At 38.3% G+C, this 24608-nt stretch overlaps 1 protein-coding gene across 3 annotated transcripts in view; it reads right to left on the minus strand.

Moving 5' to 3' along the window:
* The window catches only part of SPIRE1 (spire type actin nucleation factor 1), a 208903-nt gene that overhangs the window by 37263 nt on the left and 147032 nt on the right, over window positions 1-24608 (minus strand). For all 3 annotated transcript variants that reach the window (XM_036121718.2, XM_036121720.2, XM_036121721.2), the window contains exons 7-8: window positions 8526-8612; window positions 7735-7864 (exon numbers count right to left, since the gene is read on the minus strand). In XM_036121718.2, the coding sequence (XP_035977611.1) occupies window positions 7735-7864; window positions 8526-8612 (217 nt within the window). The remainder of the gene's footprint in view (window positions 1-7734; window positions 7865-8525; window positions 8613-24608) is intronic.

The raw sequence follows: 24608 nt of genomic DNA on the forward strand, positions 1-24608 counted from the left end.
TTTCTAGATATGTCTCCTCAGGCAAGGGAAACAAAAGCAAAAACAAACTAATGGGACTACACCAAATAAAAAGCTTTTGCACAGTGAAGGAAACCATCAACAAAACTAAAAGGCAACCTACTGAATGGGAGCAGATATTTGCAAATGATATAACCGATAAGGGATTAATATCCAAAATATATAAAAAACTTATGTAACTCAACACTGAAAACCCCAAATAATACAATTAAAAATGGGCAGAGGACATGAATAGACATTTCTCCAAGGAAGACAACCAGATGGTCAACAGACACATGAAAAGATGCTCACCATCATCATCATCAGGGAAATGCAAATCAAACCCACAATGAGATATCACCTCACACCTCACAGAATGGCTAAAAACAAAAATATAAGAAACAACAAGTGTTGGCAAGGATGTGGAGAAAAAGGAACCCTTGTCACTGGTGGTGGCAATGTAAACTGTTGCAGCTACTGTGGACAACTGTATGGAGGTTCCTCGAATAATTAAAAATAGAATTACCATATTATCCAGTAATTCTACTACTGGGTATTTATCCAAAGAAAATGAAAACACTAATTCAAAAAGATATACGCACCTCTATGTTTACTGCAGCATTATTTACAACTGCCAAGAAATGGAAGTAGCTCAAGTGTCCATCAATTGATGAATGGATAAAGAAGATGTGGAATGGATAAAGAAGACATAAAGAAGATGTCTGTGTGTGTGTTTGTATATACACACATCTACACAATGGAATATTATTCAGCCATAAAAAAGAATGAAATCTTGCCATTTGCAACAACATGGATGGATCTAAAGGATATGATGCTAAGTGAAATGTGTTGGTTAGAGAAAGACAAATACCATATGATTTTACTCATATTCAGAATTTAAGAAACTAAACAAACAAAGGAAAAAGAGACAAAGAAAAAAAAACCCTGGTGGTTACCAGAGGGTAGGTGGGTGGGGGGATGGGTGAAATAGGTGAAGGGGACTAAGAGGACATTTAACCTAATGAGCACTGAGAAGTGTAGAAAATTGCTGAATCATTATATTGTACACCTGAAACTAATATAACACTGTATGTTAACTCTACTTGAATAAAAAAAAAACCCACCTATTTAAAAAAGCCTGCATTTCTGTAAAAGGCATCTGAATCGGCAAAGAAGAAGTCAAACTCTCACTCTTCGCAGATGACATGATACTCTATGTGGAAAACCCAAAAGACTCCACCCCAAAATTGCTAGAACTCATACCTGAATTCAGCAAAGTCACAGGATATAAAATCAATGCACAGTAATAAGTTGCATTTCTATACACTAACAACGAGACAGAAGAAAGAGAAATTAAGGATCCCATTTCCAATTGTGCCAAAACCCATAAGATACCTAGGAATAAACCTTGCCAAAGAGGCAAAGGATATGTACTCAAAAAACTATAGAAAATTTATGAAAGAAACTGAAGAAGACACAAAGAAATGGAAAAACGTTCCATGCTCATGGATTAGAAGAACAAATATTGTTAAAATGTCTATTCTACCTAGAGCAATCTATACAGTCAATGCAATCCCTATCAACTTTTTTCACAGAGCTGGAACAAATAATCCTAAAATTTGTATGGAGCCAGAAAAGCCCAAATAGCCAAGGGAATGTTGAAAAAGAAAACCAAGGCCAGTGGCATCACAATTCCGGACTTCAAGCTCTATTACAAAGCTGTGATCACCAAGACAGTATGGTACTGGCACAAAAACAGACACATAGATCCATGGAACAGAACAGAGAGCCCAGATATGGACCCTCAACTCTATGGTCAAATAATCTTTGACAAAGCAGGAAAAAACATGCAATGGAAAAAAGACAGTCTCTTCAATAAATGGTGCTGGGAAAATTGGACAGCTACACGCAGAAGAATGAAACTGGACCATTTCCTTACACCACACACAAAAATAAATTCAAGATGGATGAAAGACCTAAATGTGAGACAGGAATCCATCAAAATCCTAAAGGAGAACATAGGCAGTGACCTCTTCTACATTGGCCACAGCAACTTCTTTCAAAACACGTCTCCAAAGGCAAGGGAGACAAAAGCAAAAATGAACTATTGGGGAAAAAAAAAATGAACTATTGGGACTTCATCAGGATAAAAAGCTTTTGCACAGCAAAGGAAACAGCTGACAAAACCAAAATACAACCAACAGAATGGGAGAAGATATTTGCAAATGTCTTATCAGATAAAGGGCCAGTATCCAAAATCTATAAAGAACTTACCAAACTCAACACCCAAACAACAAATAATCCAATCAGGAGGGGTGCCTGGGTGGCTCAGTCGGTGAAATGCCTGCCTTCGGCTAGGGTCCTGATCTCAGTGTCCTGGGATCAAGCCCCACCTCGGGCTCCCTGTCTGCTTCTCCCTCTTCCTCTGCCCCTGCCCCCTGCTCATGCACAGGCACTCTCTCTCTCAAATAAATATATTTTTTAAAAATAATCCAATCAGGAAATGGGAAGAAGACATGAACAGACATTTCTCTGGAGAAGACATACAAATGGCCAATAGACACATGAAAAAGTGCTCAGCATCACTCGGCATCAGGGAAATACAAATCAAAACCACAGTGAGATACCACCTCACACTGGTCAGAATGGCTAAAGTTAACAACACAGAAAACAACAGATGTTGGCAAGGATGTGGAGAAAGGGGAACACTTTAGCACTGTTGGTGGGGATGCAAACTGGTGCAGCCACTCTGGAAAACAGTATGGAAGTTCCTCAAAAAATTAAAAAACAGAACTACCCTATGACCCAGCAATTGCACTGCTAGGTATTTACCCCAAAGGTACAAATGTAATGATCCGAAGGGGCACCTGTACCCCAATGTTTATAGAAGCAATGTCCACAATAGCCAAACTATGGAAAGAGTCCAGATGTCCACTGACAGATGAATGGATAAAGATGTGGTACATATATACAATGGAATACTACTTAGCCAACAAAAAAATGAAATCTTGCCATTTGCAATGACGTGGATGGAACTAGAGGGTATTATGCTGAGTGAAGTAAGTTAATCAGAGAAAGACAATTATATGATCTCACTCATACGTGGAATTTAAGAAATAAAACAAAGGAGCATAGGGGAATGGAGGGAAAAATAAAACAAGATGAAATCAGAGAGGGAGACAGACCATTGAAGACTCTTAATCATAGGAAACAAACAGGTTGCTAGAGCGGAGGGGGGGTAGAGGAATAGGGTAACCGGGTGATGAACATTAAGGAGGGCATGTGATGTAATGAGCACTGGGTATTATATAAGATTGATGAATCACTGAACTCTACCTCTGAAACTAATAATACACTATATGTTAATAAAAAAAATTCATAGCAGAAACTTAAAGTTCAATAATCAAGATATTCTGGATGCAGAAATTATGTTTTAAACAGAAAAGGATTTCATAATTTAGCTAATACTCATTGAAGAAATTAAGTGTTCTACCTCAAAACGTTGATTTTACAAAAGTGCTATAAATTTAATTTTTAATGCTTTTCTAAAGAAAAATCTAAACATTTATTAATTGTAATTGTTTATAATTAATTATTTTTAAGACTTCTATGAAGGAATATTACATTTAACCCTTGTAGAAGTAAATATCCAGTTTCTGCTGTCCATAATCTGATTGATCTGATCATAGTATTTATATATGCATTAGTGTGCGGTTTTCAAATAAATATCTGTGAATCATAAAAAAGCCTGCATTTCTGAATTCAAATACTATGAACTCTAGATTTTCCTAATTATACATAGCAAATAAAAGACAATGTATTCTCAAAGCACTTGCCACCCTTCTCTAATATCTTCTCATTCTGTTCTTCTCTGATACATGAATCTATCTTTTGAAATAGGATTGACTACTGCGTAAGAAAGGGATGCTATTATTTCTTGGAAGATGAGGTTTGGATCTTTTCCAAGTTCTGTATATCACAAAGAGGAGAGAAATCAAGCATAACAGCAATTCAGAAGTTTATGGAGAAGATGCTTTTTAAAGGTACAATTTCTATTTAAAACCCAGTCTCAATTCAGTATGAGATGTTAGGAAAAAGAAAATGACTGGACATGAACAAAGACTGATGCACAAGAGTAGTATTTTCAGACTTGACAGGAAAAAAAAATGGAGAGTCTGTCAAACAATAGGGAGGGGCGCCTGGGTGGCTCAGTCGTTAAGCGTCTGCCTTCGGCTCAGGTCATGATCCCAGGGTCCTGGGATCGAGCCCCGCATCGGGCTCCCTGCTCAGCGGGGAGTCTGCTTCTCCCTCTCCCACTCCCCCTGCTTGTGTTCCCTCTCTCGCTGGCTTTCTCTCTGTCAAATAAATACATAAAATCTTTAAAAACAAAAAAAACAATAGGGAAATAAATTTAGCCATATGTCAGGATACAAGGGCCTATTTAATGACATGGGAAGATGTTCACATCACATACAATACAAGAGAACAGAATACTGTGCATACAGTTCTCGTCTCCATTTCATACTGCACAAGTAGATTCACAGTGGATGCTTCTGGATGTTGAAATTATGGGTAACATTTCTTCTTTAAACATTTACACATTTTTTCTATAGTGAGATTCTGCTTACAATTACATGGAGGGAAAAGGTTATAAAAATATTTAGGAAAACGTCTCCTCAAGTTCATTCTGCCAATCTCATCCTAATCAAACTCCCCAAAGCAAAAGTGTATGGTAAGAACCAACGATTCATTCAGAAATGAACCCAAATCCCTTACTTTCCAATAAGATTCAAGATCAGTTTGAAAGCAGAATTGTAGAAGATTCTCACAGAATGAACAATCACTTTCTGTAACAGGTCAATTCTGATGGTTGTGAAACACCATTCATAAGGTTAAAATAAAAAATAAAATAGTAAGATATGCTCGCAACATAAAATTGATATTTAATTGTTTTTTTAAAGATTTATTTATTTACTTGAGCATGAGAGAGAGACAGAGTGCCAGCGTGCGAGTGGGGGAAGGGGCAGACGGGGAGAATATCCAAGTAGACTCCTGTGCTGAGCTCAGAGCCCGACATGGGGCTCCATCCTAGGAGCCATGAGATCAGGACCAAGAGTCGGTCACTTAACAGACTGAGCCACCCAGGCACCCCTGATATTTAATTATTCTAAAGTAGGTTTCCTGATATTTAGCATCTAATTTGTTTAAAATGAAATAGAAGAATACGTATGTGACAAAGGCTTACAATGACCCTTTCAAGCAATGAGGGTGTCCCCTTGACACTTAGAAGGACTGCTAGTGTCTCCCTCAGATGGCCTCACTAATGCCTTCTGATTGGCTGCTGGTAATGGGTCTTGCAGCATGAACACAACACTCCGGAGTCATTCTTCTGTAAGCATCTGCAGGCAGGCATTATTATTTTTTTTTTTTACATTTTTTATTATTTTGTTAATCACCATACATTACATCATTAGTTTCTGATGTAGTGTTCCATGATTCATTGTTTGTGTATAACACCCAGTGCTCCATGCAGAACGTGTCCTCTTTAATACCCATCACCAGGCTAACCCATCCCCTCACCCCCCTCCCCTCTAGAACCCTCAGTTTGTCAGAGTCATTAGTCTCTCATGGTTCGTCTCCCCCTCCGATTTCCCCCCCTTCAGTCTTCCCTTCCTGCTATCTCTGCACCCCAGGAGTGACATGGTTTTTAATAGAAAGTAAAGGTTCAAAAACCATTAGAAAAGTGAAGGAACTATATGTCAAATATCATCCACATTGTACAAGAACATTATGCCTATCTTGTTCCTTTCTCTATTCTATTGGTACTTCCACTGAAGCTGACAATCCCTCAGCCTAATTACTCTGTACTCCTGTAAATCGTGAAAGCTTACTTTTCTCATGGTAATATATTTGTTTTGCCTCATAGTTTTGTTGAAATCTTTTCTTTTACCCCCATTGTTTCTTTTCAAGGTATACCAATTTAAAAAAATCCAGTCTTAAGCTAGCATCCCATAATACCACTTCCTTATTTTTCCACAGTGGTTCTTACTCTTTGAGGCTGTGTACTCTTTAGGAAACCGAGGAAAGCTATGGACTTCTCTCCAGAAAAATTCACATACATACACTTTGTGAAATAAGCACACATTTTTTATATTTCAGGGGATTCACAGACTCTCGTCAGCCCCATTCAAGGACTCTCAGGATACTAACTCTTGGTGCACATGGCTTCTATGTTTTAGTTCATTATTATACAAATGCTTATATGGATTTGTCACTTGGCATGCTTTAAACATTATTTTTAAGAGACAACACCTGCTGCCATAAAAATTAGACAGGTATAAATTGATACAACCTTTACTCACTCAGTAGCTTTGTAACTGGAAGGTACATTCAATTACTGCAGCACCTATGGGAGCACTTCTACAACAATGAACAAGAAGGACGTGGGCCCTGCTGGCAAGAAGGTCACAAGGTAAAAGAAGGGCTGAGAGTCTAACAAAAGGATACCAACATGACATGACTGAAGAATTCCAGGCTGGACGTAGGGACAGCAGTCAAAGCTGATGTGATAAACTAGACAAGAGAAGATGACAGGCTGGGTTAGGATAGGTTTGGGGGGAAACTAAGAAGATCTAGAATAAGAAACATCAACAGGGCTTGGCTGTTAGGTAGAAGTCAGAGACGACACAGAGGTTCTGCATTGAGCACACTGAGATGGGGAAACAGGAGAAGATGGTTTGGGAGAAAACAGATGGGTTCTCCTGTCCTGCTGTAGGCCCTAGCTAGCAGACAGCTGGATGAACGGGTGTGAGTGAGCTCAGAGAGATTGGGAGCTTTAGGAGCCAGAACAAAAACCATGGAAAAGGGTACAGTTGCTCAGAGAGAGGTGAGCCCAGGATAGAAATCTAAAGGACCAAGCAGAGTCTAAAAGAGGCAGGAAAAGATATCAGAGGAGAAAACTAGGAGTGTGTGGTTCCTTTCCTGTTCAGATGCCACTATCATCTATTTTCCTAAAGGAAATTTCTCTGAATCCTTTGGGCATCTTTAATCTTACAAATAAGTGGAGAGCTGTATAAACAAAAATGTTTACAAACATTTTATAATATGGTCTTGCTATAAATCAAAATCAATGTGTATTTATAGTACACATTAAAAAACATTAAATAAATATAAAGGAAGCTTGGGAATAAGTTAAGTGATATCAGATAACAATCACTGCTTTCATCACATAATATTGTTTATCTTTAAACCCATAATTAAGACAACAGAAACGTGAAGTAAAACTATATATCATATTTCTAAAACATAATAGCTATGTATATGTATTACAACTTATGAAGTATTTTGACCACAATCCTATTTAATTCTTACATAAAAGCCATAATTAAAGTGCAGAGGAATTTTTATCCCCCTTCTGCCAAAGAAGAAATCAACACTCAGAAAGGTAAAGGGACTCTCCTAAAACCACAGTCTAGAGAATGGCAGAGCAATTCCCACTAAGCCATGACGCTCTCATGTAGTTCTGTATCATATGGGGAAAGAATTTCCTATTCTGTGAATTTTAAGTATAAACTTCGAGTGTGTGTGTGTGTGACAGAGAGAGAGACAGAGAGAGAGGAACAAACACTGTTTTTACTTCGCACCATTATGCCACTACTTTTCGCTGGGCTGGTGGTACAGAGACACTGGTTCAAGTGGCTGAGGCTAGACCAGCAGTGCAGTTAGCAGCTGACTCACCTAATCTGCTGCGTCTAATCTCCTCTGGTGAGACGGGCCGCAGCTTTCTTTCTGCTTTGATTTCTTCTAATATTCTTTCATGGAGGCTCCGTGGCCGTGGTGGAGTGGGTTTCAGTTTTCTGGCTGAGACCTTGGGGGGAAAAAAAGTAATGGCTATAGACTTCAGTGGTTGTCTTTAAATAATTCTTACTGAAGTCCATTCCTATAGTACAGTATTATGAAATTGTATTTCATTGATTGCAACACTGACAAAGGACTACTTTAAGCAATAGGGAGATTACTGGATTTCACAGTAACTTAGTCATATGTGCTCAACCAATTGTAAGGAGTCAGTTTTGCTGAAGTTATAATTATGTTCACAGTATGCTACCATGATAGGCAATCAACTGAAATGTAACCTATACTTTATCTATTACTATTACTGTTTTTAAAAGTAACATTTCTGAGTAAATCATCACAACCTTCTTAGATTACTCTTGTTATCTTCTTTCTATAGTTGAAGAAATAAAGGCTGAGAGAGGCTGATTAATTTGCTTAGGGACATGTGGCTACTAAACTGCACCATAACTCAGGTTGTTTTGAGTTAAATCATCTTAAGACAGCTTTGTATTGAATAATGTTAAGTACTTTTTCTGTGACTGGAGAGTATAACTTACAGTTAGGCTTCATCATTCTGAGAATAAAAGATCGGTGTAAAAACTACCTCAAGAGCTGAGTTCCAGAGACCACGTCCTACAGGACAGCACATTGCTATGTGACCTCCAACCAAGGGGAACACTCAGATCACATACCGGATTTAAAGGGGGTCTTGATCTGATGAAGTCCAGGATGATTTCATGAGCACTTTTTTTTAACCGAGGGGGAATATCACCGTTGACCTGAAAGGAGACAAAAAGTACAAGATACATATGACTATAGGATTATCATTATGTTTCTGGATACAGCTGTTACCTCAAAATTACTGAAAGTATACTTTGGCTCTACCAAAGACGTATTTCGAATCAATAAAATGGAGAATAAATAGCTGAGTGATTCAGAGCAAAAATAACCATGTAGAATGGAAGAAAATACAAGTTCATAAAGTGAATCACTAGTTCTACCACTTGGTGAAAATATATACTAGATTCATCCTTTCCTACAAAAAGTTTCTAAAATTATGAATGTGAATGGAATAAATAATACTATGCTTATTAATTATAACTTATAAAGCCTTTTACTTCTTATTTTCATCCTTGTACAAAACCTAGGTATCAGGAAGGACTGGTGACTTGAGTCACATTCTACAAATAAAACTCAGGCTCACGTCAAGGAGGGTATCTGGGGCAGTCACACAATTAGTAAGTTCGAGAGTTTTGGTAGAGCCCTCATCTGCCTCTGACTCCTGCTCTTACGTACTCTCTTTATAGCAATGTGTTATAGAAAGAAAGTTTTTTTAAAAAGATTTTATTTATTTGATAGAGAGACACAGCGAGAGAGGGAACACAAGCAGGGGGAGTGGGAGAGGGAGAAGCAGGCTTCCCACGGAGCAGGGAGCCCGATGCGGGGCTCGATCCCAGGACCCTGGGATCGTGACCTGACCTGAAGGCAGACACTTAACAGACTGAGCCACCCAGGTGCCCCTAAACAGATATTTTTAAAAGCAATTTAAGAAAACCCAGAAACCCACAAAAAATAACAATTTAAACTCACATTCTGACCACCCCACAAGGCACAGTCGTGACCATTTTGTCCTATTTATTTCCCAGTCTTAATATGAAAAAAATAGAACCTGCTAGGCATTTTCTGTCATGCTCCTCATGAAAGATGGATGAAAAAAGAAATGTTAACAAGTTATAAATTTTTAAAAATGACAAATACCTAATACTTCTCAAAATCCAGAAAATTAGCATACTGTTTTCATTAATGCCTGACTGAAAAATCTCCTTTCCCCTTCTACTTTGGAGACCTCTTTGATTACCCCATCATATTCTAATAACTTTATAATATCAATTTTGTTGGAGAGAAGAAAAAGATAATTTGGTTATTCCTCTTGCATCGATGGTTGATTTTTTTATTTCAGTAGGTTAGAAATGTTTCTTTATGCTTCACAACTCGTTATTGGAAATGTCACTTAAATTTTAGAATTACTGTAAAATTCGGTAAAATCTTTTTCAGGTTTTTTTTTAAAGATTTATTATTTGAGAGGAGAGAGTGTGAGACCCCAAGGCGGGGGAGGGGCAGAGGGAGAAGCAGACTCCCAGCTGAGCGAGGAGCCTCACACAGGGCTTGATCCCAGGACCCTGAGATCATGACCTGAGCTGAAGGCAGACACTTAACTGACTGAGCCACCCAGGTGCCCCTCAGGTATTTTTGTAAGACTGTAAGATTTCAGGGTGTGCACAGTTTTCTTGTCCTCACCAACCTTAAATACTACTTTAATTGCTCACAAGTCATTAATCAGTTGGTTATTCCTCACTGCAGATGTATGAGCTTTGATTTTTTGTCCATGTTGCTACTTTGTGTCTGCTGACAAATAATGTTAAATATATTTTTTTAAAAAAGGACCTGAATTGCCACTCCCAAGCCCAGTCTGCTCCCCAAATGCGACCCCTCTATCTGAGTTCAGGGTGTGTGACAAGCCTGCTGTGACCTACACAGCATCCACTCTCTTCTTCCCCGGGCCACACCTCCCACCCCTGAATGAAGCCAGGATGGCCCATGGAAAGATTTAGGAGTAAAAGCTGCTTGAACTGCTAGTACTTGGTGTAAGGAGGACATGTCTGCTAGCAGCCCACCTGGAGGCTTAACGTGACAGGACGACAACCCCCTACCTATGGATTTGGTGTTACATAAGATTTTTTTAAAAATCCTTATTGTATGGAACAACTTAATCAGACTTTCCTATTATTTTCAACTCTAATCCTGAGCAGGATAATACATATCTTTCTAGCCATTTTTCATATGATTTTACTTCAATGTTTATTTTCCATCACAACACCAGTGTTTACGGAATTGGTTTAAATAGGGCCAGGGTTGTAAACTCCGTTCCCCAAACAAGCACGTAAGTTCAGTTTCCACACTAGTCAGAGACTGTGCCCTGGATCCCAATTACAAAATGTGCATCAGTGCTCATGAGGTAGATGGCAGAACAGTATGGAAGTGAGTCAGTGAAAGTCCATACCAGGATGAAAAAAAGTAACTTTGTGCTAATAATGTCATTCTGCTGCTGACTCAGTGAAATTATTTTCCTATAAATACAGAACACATACTGAAACAAGCTCTCTGAGCTGCAATGATAAATGATTCCTGGATGAACAAAATAGTAGAGCCACAAGTAAATAAGACAGCTTGATCTCATTTCTGAGCCACAATGTCTTAACTTCTAAATAACAGATGTTGTTTCTACATCTGCATTTTTAAAAAGTGAGTTATTTGAAGCTATTTGTTAGAATTACAGCATTTTACTCAAACATTTTAAAAAAAGCCAACTGAAATGTTTTACACTTCTGTAACTTAATATTCTGAATAATATCCAATATGGCTAAGCCACCAACTCCAAACATCAGCACAACTGTACCGAAAACAGAGGATTACTGTGGTATGGTTATGTAGTTCAAACCTGAGGATGAAATTAAAAACATCTCAGCATAGTACTTTGGGTACAGATAGACCATGTTTGAAAGCTCTCTGTGTTTACTCTTTATAAAAATATTTGTTTTTATTTTTATTTATTTTTTGTTTTTGTTTTTTTTTACTTCTTTTTATGTTATGTTAATTGCCATACATTACATCATTAGTCTTTGATGTAGTGTTCCATGATTCATTGTTCGCATATAACACCCAGTGCTCCATGCAGTACGTGCCCTCTTTAATACCCATCACCAGGCTAACCCATCCCCGCACCCCTCTCCCCTCTAGGACCCTCAGGTTGCTTCTCAGAGTCCATAATCTCTCATGGTTCGTCTCCCCCTCCGACTTCCCCCCCTTCATTCTTCCCTTCCTGCTATTTCTTCTTTTTTTTTTTTTAACATATAACGTATTATTTGTTTCAGAGGTACAGATCTGTGATTCAACAGTCTTACACAACAGCACATACCCTTCCCCAATGTCTATCATGCAGCCACCCCATCCATCCCACCCTCTACCACTCCAGCAACCCTCAGTTTGTTTCCTGAGATTAAAAATTCCTCATATCAGTAAGGTCATATGATACATGTCTTTCTCTGATTGACTTATTTCGCTCAGCATAATACCCTCCAGTTCCATCCACGTCATTGCAAATGGCAAGATCTCATTCCTTTTGATGGCTGCATAATATTCCATTCCATAACATTCTATATATACACCACATCTTCTTTATCCATTCATCTGTCATTGGACATCTTGGCTCTTTCCACAGTTTTGCTATTGTGGACATGCTGCTATAAACATCGGGGTGCACGTACCCCTTTAGATCCCTACATTTGTATCTTTGGGGTAAATACCCAGTAGTGCAATTGCTGGATCATATGGTAGCTCTATTTTCAACTTTTTGAGGAACCTCCATACTGTTTTCCAGAGTGGCTGCACCAGCTTGCATTCCCACCAACAGTGTAGGAGGGTTCCCCTTTCTCCGCATCCCCGCCAAAATCTGTCATTTCCTGACATGTTAATTTTAGCCATTCTGACTGGTGTGAGGTGGTATCTCATTGAGGTTTTGATTTGGATTTCCCTGATGCCGAGCGATTTTGAGCACTTTTTCATGTGTCTGTTGGCCATTTGGATGTCTTCTTTGGAAAAATGTCTGTTCATGTCTTCTGCCCATTTCTTGATTGGATTCTTTGTTCTTTGGGTGTTGAGTTTGATAAGTTCTTTATAGATTTTGGATACTAACCCTTTATCTGATATGTCATTTGCAAACACCTTCTCCCATTCTGTCGGTTGTCTTTTGGTTTTGTTGACTGTTTCTTTTGCTGTGCAAAAGCTTTTTATCTTGATGAAGTCCCAATAGTTCATTTTTGCCCTTGCTTCCCTTGCCTTTGGCCATGTTTCTAGGAAGAAGCTGCTGCGGCTGAGGTCGAAGAGGTTGCTGCCTGTGTTCTCCTTTAGGATTTTGATGGACTCCTGTCTCACATTTAGGTCTTTCATCCATTTTGAATCTATTTTTGTGTGTGGTGTAAGGAAATGGTCCAGTTTCTTTTCTTTCTTTCTTTTTTTAATTTTTTTATTGTTATGTTAATCCCCATACATTACATCATTAGTTTTAGATATAGTGTTCCATGATTCATTGTTTGTGCATAACACCCAGTGCTCCATGCAGAACGTGCCCTCCTCAATACCCATCACCAGGCTAACCCATCCTCCCAACCCCCTCCCCTCTAGAACCCTCAGTTTGTTTTTCAGAGTCCATCGTCTCTCATGGTTCTTCTCCCCCTCCGATTTCCCCCCCTTCATTCTTCCCCTCCTGCTACATTCTTCTTCTTTTTTTCTTTCTTAACATATATTGCATTATTTGTTTCAGAGGTACAGATCTGAGATTCAACAGTCTTGCACAATTCACAGCGCTTACCAGAACACATACCCTCCCCAGTGTCCATCACCCAGTCACCCCATCCCTCCCACCCCACCCCCCACTCCAGCAACCCTCAGTTTGTTTCCTGAGATTAAGAATTCCTCTTATCAGTGAGGTCATATGATACATGTCTTTCTCTGTTTGACTTATTTCGCTCAGCATAATACCCTCCAGTTCCATCCACGTCGTTGCAAATGGCAAGATCTCATTCCTTTTGATGGCTGCATAATATTCCATTGTATATATATACACCACATCTTCTTTATCCATTCACCTGTCGATGGACATCTTGGCTCTTTCCACAGTTTGGCTATTGTGGACATTGCTGCTATAAACATTGGGGTGCACGTAGCCTTTCGGGTCCCTACTTTTGTATCTTTGGGGTAAATACCCAGTAGTGCAATTGCTGGATCATAGGGTAGCTCTATTTTCAACTTTTTGAGGAACCTCCATACTGTTTTCCAGAGTGGCTGCACCAGCTTGCATTCCCACCAACAGTGTAGGAGGGTTCCCCTTTCTCCGCATCCCCGCCAACATCTGTCATTTCCTGACTTGTTAATTTTAGCCATTCTGACTGGTGTGAGGTGGTATCTCATTGAGGTTTTGATTTGGATTCCCCTGATGCCGAGCGATATTGAACACTTTTTCATGTGTCTGTTGGCCGTTTGGATGTCTTCTTTGGAAAAATGTCTGTTCATGTCTTCTGCCCATTTCTTGATTGGATTCTTTGTTCTTTGGGTGTTGAGTTTGATAAGTTCTTTATAGATTTTGGATACTAACTCTTTATCTGATATGTCATTTGCAAATACCTTCTCCCATTCTGTCGGTTGTCTTTTGGTTTTGTTGACTATTTCTTTTGCTGTGCAAAAGCTTTTTATCTTGATGAAGTCCCAATAGTTCATTTTTGCCCTTGCTTCCCTTGCCTTTGGCCATGTTTCTAGGAAGAAGCTGCTGCGGCTGAGGTCGAAGAGGCTGCTGCCTGTGTTCTCCTTTAGGATTTTGATGGACTCCTGTCTCACATTGAGGTCTTTCATCCATTTTGAGTCTATTTTTGTGTGTGGTGTAAGGAAATGGGGTCCAGTTTCATTCTTCTGCATGTGGCTGTCCAATTTTCCCAACACCATTTGTTGAAGAGACTGTCTTTTTGCCACTGGACATTCTTTCCTGCTTTGTCGATGATTAGTTGACCATAGAGTTGAGGGTCCATTTCTGGGCTCTCTATTCTGTTCCATTGATCTATGTGTCTGTTTTTGTGCCAGTACCATACTGTCTTGATGATGACAGCTTGTAATAGAGCTTGAAGTCTGGAATTGTGATGCCACCAGCTTTGCTTTTTTTTTTTTTTCAAAATTCCTCTGGCTATTCGGGGTCTTTTCTGGTTCCATACAAATTTTAGGATTATCTGCTCCATTTCTTTAAAAAAAGTGGATGGTATTTTGATGGGGATTGCATTGAATGTGTAGATTGCTCTAGGTAGCATTGACATCTTCACAATATTTGTTCTTCCAATCCATGAGCATGGAACGTTTTTCCATTTCTTTGTGTCTTCCTCAATTTCTTTCATGAGTATTTTATAGTTTTCTCAGTACAGATCCTTTGCCTCTTTGGTTAGATTTATTCCTAGGTATCTTATGGTTTTGGGTGCAATTGTAAATGGGATTGACTCCTTCATTTCTCTTTCTTCTGTCTTGTTGTTGGTGTATAGGAATGCCACTGATTTCTGTGCATTGATTTTATATCCTGCCACTTTACTGAATTCCTGTATGAGTTCTAGCAGTTTTGGGATGGAGTCTTTTGGATTTTCCACATAAAGCATCATATCATCTGCAAAGAGTGAGAGTTTGACTTCTTCTTTGCCGATTCGGATGCCTTTGATTTCTTTTTGTTGTCTGATTGCTGTGGCTAGGACTTCTAATACTATGTTGAATAGCAGTGGTGATAGTGGACATCCCTGCTGTGTTCCTGACCTTAGGGGGAAAGCTCTCAGTTTTTCCCCATTGAGAATGATATTCACTGTGTGTTTTTCATAGATGGCTTTTATGATATTGAGGTATGTACCCTCTATCCCTATACTCTGAAGAGTTTTGATCAAGAAAGGATGCTGTACTTTGGCAAATGCTTTTTCTGCATCTATTGAGAGGATCATATGATTCTTGTTCTTTCTTTTATTAATGTATTGTAACACACTGATTGATTTGTGGATGTTGAACCAACCTTGCAGCCCAGAGATAAATCCCACTTGGTCGTGGTGAATAATCCTTTTAATGTACTGTTGGATCCTATTGGCTAGTATTTCGGTGAGAATTTTTGCAGCCAGGTTCATCAAGGATATTGGTCTGTAATTCTCCTTTTTGATGGGGTCTTTGTCTGGTTTGGGGATCAAGGTAATGGTGGCCTCATAAAATGAGTTTGGAGGTTTTCCTTCCATTTCTACTTTTTGGAACAGTTTCAGAAGAGTAGGTATTAATTCTTCTTTAAATGTTTGATAGAATTCCCCTGGGAAGCCATCTGGCCCTGGGCTTTTGTTTGTTGGGAGATTTTTGATGACTGCTTCAATTTCCTTAGTGGTTATGGGTCTGTTCAGGTTTTCTATTTCTTCCTGGTTCAGTTCTGGTAGTTGATACATCTCTAGGAATGCATCCATTTCTTCCAGATTATCTAATTTGCTGGCATAGAGTTGCTCATAATATGTTCTTATAACTGTTTGTATTTCTTTGGTGTTGGTTGTGATCTCTCCTCTTTCATTCATGATTTTGTTGATTTGGGTCATTTCTCTTTTCTTTTTGATAAGTCTGGCCAGGGGTTTATCAATCTTGTTAATTCTTTCAAAGAACCAGCTCCTAGTTTCGTTGATCTGTTCTACTGTTCTTTTAGTTTCTATTTCATTGATTTCTGCTCTGATCTTTATGATTTCTCTTCTCCTGCTGGGTTTAGGCTTTATTTGCTGTTCTTTCTCCAGCTCCTTTAGGTGTAGGGTTAGGTTGTGTACTTGAGACCTTTCTTGTTTCTTGAGAAAGGCTTGTATTGCTATATACTTTCCTCTTAGGGCTGCCTTTGCTGCATCCCAAAGATTTTGAATAGTTGTGTTTTCATTTTCATTGGTTTCCATGAATTTTTTTAATTCTTCTTTAATTTCCTGGTTGACCCATTCATTCTTTAGTAGGATGCTCTTCAGCCTCCATGTATTTGAGTTTTTTCCGACTTTCCCCTTGTGATTGAGTTCTAGTTTCAAAGCATTGTGGTCTGAAAATAGGCAGGGAATGATCCCAATCTTTTGGTACTGATTGAAACCTGATTTGTGGCTTAGGATGTGAACTATTCTGGAGAATGTTCCATGGGCACTAGAGAAGAATGTGAATTCTGTTGCTTTGGGATGGAAGGTTCTGAATATGTCTGTGAAGTCCATTTGGTCCAGTGTGTCATTTAAAGTCTTTATTTCCTTGTTGATCTTTTGTTTAGATGATCTGTCCATTTCAGTGAAGGGGGTGTTAAAGGCCCCACTATTATTGTATTGTTGTCGATGTGCTTCTTTGCTTTTGTTATTAATTGCCTTATATAATTGGCTGCTCCCATGTTAGGGGCATAGATATTTACAATTGTTAGATCTTCTTGTTGGATAGACCCTTTAAGTAGGATATAGTGTCCTTCCTCATCTCTTATTACGGTCTTTGCTTTAAAATCTAATTTTTCTGATATAAAGATTGCCACCCCAGCTTTCTTTTGGTGTCCATTAGCATGGTAAATGGTTTTCCATCCCCTCACTTTCAATCTGGGGGTGTCTTTGGGTCTAAAATGAGTGTCTTGCAGACAGCATATCGATGGGTCTTGTTTTTTTTATCCAATCTGATAGCCTGTGTCTTTTGATTGGGGCATTTAGCCCGTTTACATTCAGGGTAACTATTGAAAGATATGAATTTAGTGCCATTGTATTGTCTGTCAGCTGACTTACTGTAAATTGTCTATGTTCCTTTCTGGTCTATGTTATCTTTAGGCTCTCTCTTTGCTTAGAGGACCCCTTTCAATATTTCTTGTAGGGCTGGTTTTGTGTTTGCAAATTCCTTTAGTTTTGTTTGTCCTGGAAGCTTTTTATCTCTCCTTCTATTTTCAATGACAGCTTAGCTGGATATAGTATTCTTGGCTGCATATTTTTCTCATTTAATGCTCTGAATATATCCTGCCAGTCCTTTCTGGCCTGCCAGGTCTCTGTGGATAGGTCTGTTGCCAATCTAATGTTTCTACCATTGTAGGTTACAGATCTCTTCTCCCGAACTGCTTTTAGGACTTTCTCTTTGTCTCTGAGACTCGTAAGTTTTACTATGAGATGTTGGGTTGTTAACCTATTTTTATTGATTTTGAGGGGGCTTCTCTGTGCCTCCTGGATTTTGATGCCTGTTTCCTTCCCCAAATTAGGGAAGTTCTCTGCTGTAATTTGATCCAATATACCTTCTGCCCCTCTCTTTCTTCTTCTTCTGGGATCCCAATTATTCTAATATTGTTTCATCTTATGGCATCACTTATCTCTCGAATTCTGCCCTCGTGATCCAGTAGTTGTTTATCTCTCTTTTTCTCAGCCTCTTTATTTTCCATCATTTGGTCTTCTATATCACTAATTCTCTCTTCTGCCTAATTTATCCTAGCAGTTAGAGCCTCCATTTTTGAATGAACCTCATTAATAGCCTTTTTGATTTCGACTTGGTTAGATTTTAGTTCTTTTATTTCTCCAGAAAAGGTTTCTCTAGTATCTTCCATGCTTTTTTCAAGCCCAGCTAATATCTTTAAAATAATCATTCTGAACTCTAGTTCTGACATCTTACTAATGTCCGTATTGATTAGGTCCCTGGCAGTCAGTACTGCCTCTTGTTCTTTTTTTTGAGGTGATTTTCTCCATCTTGTCATTTTGTCCAGAGGAGACGAGATGAATGAGAGAACAAAATGCTAACAGGGTAACAACATCCCCAGAAAAATAGACACTAAACAAATCAGAAGAGACCCTGATTCCTTAGATCAGGGGCTCCTATCCTTCTGGCCCAAAAGAATGTCCATTAGCTGCACGCAGATGTTTTTATTCTCTGAGCCCTGGAGTAAAGGGTGTGAGAGCCTTCAAACGCACTTACATTCTCATGACCCATCAGCTCTGCTGCTTTTCACCACTCACTCACTTCTGCATGTTGGACCACCACTGACCAATCACTAACTCAAGAGAAGCAGCACTCTGGCTCCCTCGCATGGCTCGGGAGAAAGCCAAAATATTTGTTTTTAAAGAAATTAGAAAGTGGCGTTATACTGATAAGAATAAAAAAAATTTTTAACACCCAGTTTTTGAAGTTAATTAAATGAGTAGTTGAATTTCCACTCTCATTTATCAGGTACATTTACATAAAATAAGGAATTAATAAGAATTTTAGCTTTTTAGACTGAAAACTTGAAAACTTCCCCACATGAACCTGCTCACATTGGAACCTCCATCTGCCCAGCCCCTTGCTCAGTATACACTTACTTAAATGAACTGCATGGATTTAGCATGAAAAGGAAAACAACAGTGGCTACCATGAAGGAGAAACATCTATCCATTTGTCTTCATTTCCTACCCACAGCCTCCAAGTTCAAAAAATGTATTATTTATAGCTAAATAGATTAAATGGCAAGCAGATGCATCACTGATAATTATTATAAAGAACACATTTATAAAATCACCTGTCATTCTGAAGCTCACAGAACCTTCAACAAACAAAAAGCTTAAATAACTTGAGCCTTGAAAAAACTCTTTTTTCTATTTTTGTCTTAAGCAAAGCAGAACCACTAATGATGACATAAGATTACAAGTAAAGGGGCGCCTGGATGGCTCAGTCATTAAGTATCTGCCTTCTGCTCAGGTCATGATCCCAGGGTCCTGGGACTGAGCCCCACATCGGGCTCTCTGCCCCGCAGGGAGCCTGCTTCTCCCTCCCCCACTCCCCCTACTTGTGTTCCCTCTCTTGCTGTGTCTCTCTCTGTCAAATAAATAAATTTTAAAAAATCTTAAAAAAAAAAAACAACTAAAAATGTACAAAGCTGATCTATAGTTTATGGATTAATATTGGGCCCCAATCAGATTTCTTTTTTTCCCTCAGCCTTATTGAGGTTGAATTGACAAAGAAAAATTATGCATATTTAAAGTGCACAGCATGATTATCTGATATGTGTATATGCATTGTGAAATGCTTACCACAACCAAGCTAATTAACACATCCATCACCTCACACAGTTACTGGTTGTTTTTTTGTGTGTGTGTGTGTGGGAACACTTAAGATGTATGCTCTTAGCATATTTCAAGTACACAATACAGTATTATTAACTATAGTCACCATGCTGAGTCCCCAGAACTTACTCATCTTATAACTGAAACCTGTGACTTTTGACCAACATTTAACCAACATCTTTCCAGTTCTCCCATCCCTGAGCCCCTGGAAACCTACTGTTCTACTCTCAGCTTCCATGAGCTTGATTTCTTAAAGTTCACCATACAAGTGAGATCATACAGTATTTCTCTTTGTGTGCCCAGCTTATTTCACCTAGCATGATGTCCTCCAGGTTCATCCATGATGTTGCAAATGGCAGGATTTTCTTCTGTTTTATGACTGAATACTATTCCACTGTAGATGCATACACGTTTTCTTTATCCATTCATCTGTTGACATTTAAGCTGTTTCCATAACTTGGCTATTGTGAATAATGCTGCAATACACATGGGAGTGCAGATATTTCTTTGAGATCCCAATTTCATTTCCTTGAGGTGATGACCTGGTCTGTGTCTAATATTTTAGCCTCTCCTCCTCTTTCCACGTTTCAGTAGTTACAGTACTGAAGTGGAAAACATACTCTATATCCAGTCTCCACCTCATTTGGGCTTTATTTTATAATCAGGCTATTCAGTGTTTCTCTGTGCTCTGAGCTTCTTAGAAAACTCAGTAAAAATCCTTTTTCTCCCTCTTCTTAAAATTTTATAGAAAACAGGTTGTCTCACTTTTTAAAACCAGTATCTGTATATATGTATACATATACATATATATGTACATGTAACATGCCCAAAATGCTATTGAGTTGATGGCAGAACTGAGATTCAAACATAGTCACCCTATTTCCAGAGTCACTGCTCTTAATTAAGCATCATACATATTGTCTAAAACACATCTAAAGAGATGTTTGATCTTACTCATAAAGAAATGGAAATTAAATGAGATCAGACCTGTAAAACTGGTAGATAAAAGTTTGAGAGTGTAACACAGTATTAGTGAAGAATACAGAACAGGCATTCCTACACACTTACAAAGGAATAGCTTTTTTGAATTAAAAAAATATACGAATGGAATCCTATGTAGGGCTTTTTGTGGGGTTGCCTTTTATTGCTCACCATTATGTCTCAGAGATTCAGTTACATTGTGGCATGTAGGAGAAATTAATTTCTTTGCTCTTATTCCATTTATTTGCTCACAATTTATTTATTTCACTGTTGGTGGACATTAGGTTACTTCCACATTATGGTACTGCAAAAATGCTAGTTAGTATATTCTTGTGTAAGTCTTCTGGTGCACAATGTACACACCTGTCCTATTTAAAGAACTCCCTGCCTACCTCAAGGTCATAAAGATGTTCTCCTATGCTAACTTTTTGAAGTTTTATTGGTTTACAGTTGGAAGAGGTCAGTGAGAGGACATGACCACTGGCTGGACCTGGGCAATTCGAGGCTCCTTAGCCCCCACACCCTGTCTTTGGAATGTACATTCCATAACTGTTCCTGTACTAAGAGCTACTACTATGGGCCACATTTTTTTTTTTTTTTTTTGCTGTCTATAATGTTCTGCTGTAAACTGGACACTTAAAAAATATATTGTAAGAGCTCTAGATTTTGATCTCTCCTTGCAGGGGATGGGTATTGTTGTTTATTTGCTTGGTGACTTGTGTACACTAATTCTGTTAAGTCTACTTCCCCTGCCACATGTAGGTTCGAATGTCTCTGCTCAGTATTTTTTTTTCTCATTAAAATTCTTGTTTTTATTTTTAAGCTTGGCTTCCTAGGGGTTGCCCCTGGGTCAGCAAAGTACTTAGCGATCAGCCAATGATAGGTCAGAAGTAGTACATAAACACAGTGACGCCAGTAAGGGTCCCTTCCTTTGTCACGGGAGTTAAATGTCTGCCCAGTTTTTACTTTCTGCATTCACAAGACCTCTCTATTTGGCCAGGGACAAAGTGCTCACCTCCTCAGTCTCTCCCAAGTGGGTCCAGCACGAGTACAACCTTTGAGACCCGCAGGAGTAAGTGGGATCTTGCCCAACTTTGTCCTGTTTCCTAAGTTACTTTGTTCAATTTCTGAGTGGTCTTAGCCACTACTGAGGCCACAGTCTAGCCTCCTTAGCTCTCCCAATTGTCACCCTCTCTACTGCTTTTGATAATGGCTCTTTACTGTTCCAAATAAAGCCACGTTCTATCCTGGTCAGCTGGGCAGAACTTCTAAGATATGGAGCTGGCACCAAATGGGGTGGCATGGGAGCCATCTCTGCCTAAAATGCCAGACTCCCGCTGTTCTTCCTTATATTTTAACATTTCAAGTAAATGAAAGGATTCTTGCCATTAAGCACAGAAGCATTGAATCCTCAAGTGACTTTTTTCATGAGACAGCATCTGTCTGTAAATATCATGAAATGTTGCTACTCACAGCCGCCATAATCCAAGAACTTATTTAGCTTTTTGTCAAAAGAATCCACCATCCAAAGATGAAACTACATGGTTAAAACTTGAATCTTCCTCTACACACACACGATAGAGTAGCCTGATAATGCATGCGTAACTGTGGAATTCAAACAATAAGTGTGGTATGCAGAAAGGAATATATTGTAGTATTGAAGTCTATTTCTTTTAGAGAGTAGATGTCAACTTTGGGGGTAAATTTGCTTACTGAAGTACAATGTATATATGGTAAAGTGCAGAAATCTTAATTATATGAAAATGAACATAACCTATTGAACCATCACCCAGTTCAAAATCTAGAATACTAGCAGCTCTCTGGTGCCTTCTCCTAGTTGCTACCCCACCCCCACCTGTGATAAACACTATTCTGACTTTGATTACCACAGATAAGCTTTGCTAGCTTTGAACCTGGCCCAAGTCACTCATTTACATTTACCTGCTCTGAACATCTGAGTTTGCTGTTATATCCCAGGCTGAAGCCTGGAAAAACCAGATTACATTCATAATATACTAGGAGGAGGTCAAAGAGAATCACATGCAACATTCTCAAATTCATATAAAATACAACTAAGAAACTTATTTCATTAGACTTGAGAGATCTGGTCAATAGGCCCAAAAGTCATTCCTTATATTTACAGTTAAGTTGCATTTTTGCTATTCAACTTTTGTCCCAAATCCTTAAGCATAAAAATTATTTTTAGTATCCATGATAATAACACAAAAACATATAGTTTAAGATATTAAATCATACTAAAAATTATTTTTGTTGCCACCCACTACAGCCTCCCCTTTAGCAATGTTTTGGAAATGGAAAAGATTAAAAAAAAAAAAAAGGATTTATTTATTTTAGAGAGAAAGAGAGAGAGAGAAAGAGCGCATGTGCATGGGGGGGAGGGGCAGAAGGGGAGGGGAAGGGACAAGCAGACTCCATGCTGAGTATGGAGCCCAACACAGGGCTCGATCCCATGACCCTGAGATCATGACCTGAGCCACAACCAAAAGTTGGAGGCTTAACCTACTGAGCCACACAGCTGATATTAGTTCAAACTTGACTGTTATAAAGGTAAGATATCAATTGTAATCTCCAGGGAACTACTAAGAATAAAAGCTTAAAAACTACAGAAAAAATGGGAAGAGAATCTAAATGGGATATAGGAAAAAAAAAATCACAAAAGAAGGCAGCAATGAAAAAATTAGAGGACAAATGAGATTTAAAACATATAGAAAATAAATATCAAAAGGCAGAGATCAGTTCTTCCTTGTCAGTAATTGTGTTCAGTATAAAGGGAATAAACTCTCTAATTGAAGAAATTGACAGAATGGATAAAGAAAACACGATCCAACTTTGTGCTGTCTACAAGAGACTCAACTTAGATCCAAAGACATGAATAAGTTGAAAGTGAAAGCATGAAGAAAGATATTCTATGCAATCAGTAATCAAAGGTGAGCTGGGCTGGCTATATTAATATCAGACAAAATAAACTTTCAGACAAAAACTGTCACAAAAGACAAAGAAAGACATTATACACTGATAAAGGGTCAATAAATCAAGAAAATATAATAATTATAAATACAAACACACCTAAATATATGAAGCAAACATAGAGAAAATTAAAAATAGAAATAGTTCTATAATAATAGTTGGAGACTTCAATAATGGACAGAACAACTAGAGAGATCAGTAAGGAAAGAGATAACTTGAACATATAATCTAACTTAAAATAAACCAACTCACATAGAACATTCTACCCAACAGTTTTTTTCTTAAATGCAAAAAGAACATTCTCCATGTTAGACCTCAAAACAAGTCTCAACACATTTAAAAAGACTGAAATACAAAGCATCTTTCTAATCACAAAGAAAGGAAAGAAACCACTAGTAGAAGGAAAGCTGAAAACATTCACAAATATGTGAAATTTAAAAAACAAACTCCTAATACCCAGCAGGTCAAAGAAGAAATTACGAGTAGAATAATAAAATACTTTGAAATTAATAAAAATGAAAACACAACATACAAAAACTTATGGAATGCAGTAAGAACAGTGCTCAGAGGGAAATTCATAGAGGTAAAGACCTATATTAAGAAAAGACGATCTCGGGGCACCTGGGTGGCTTAGTCGTTAAGCGTCTGCCTTCGGCTCAGGTCATGATCCCAGGGTCCTGGGATCGAGCCCTGCATTGGGCTCCCTGCTCAGCAGGAAGCCTGCTTCTCCCTCTCCCTCTGCCAGTCCCCCTGCTTGTGCTCCCTCTCTCGCTGTCTATCAAATAAATAAATAAAATCTTAAAAAAAAGAAAGAAGATCTCAAATCAATAACCTGACTCTATATCTTAAGGATGTAAAAAGAAAAAACAAGCTAAACCCATCACTTGCACAAGGAAAGAAATGATAAAGATTAGAGAAGAAATAAAGAATAGGAAAATAGATGAAAATAACAAAGCCAAAAGTTGTTTCATTGAAAAGATCAAAAAAATTGACAGACTGACCAAGAAAAAGAGAGGATTCAAAATACAAATATCGTAAGTGAAATCAAAGTAGAGACATTAATACAGACCTTACAGAAATACAAAACATTATAAGAGAATACTATGATCATTGTACACTAACAAATAAAATAATCTA

This window comes from Halichoerus grypus, chromosome 13 (assembly GCF_964656455.1).
Source record: "Halichoerus grypus chromosome 13, mHalGry1.hap1.1, whole genome shotgun sequence".
In the NCBI taxonomy this organism is placed as follows: Eukaryota; Metazoa; Chordata; class Mammalia; order Carnivora; family Phocidae; genus Halichoerus; species Halichoerus grypus.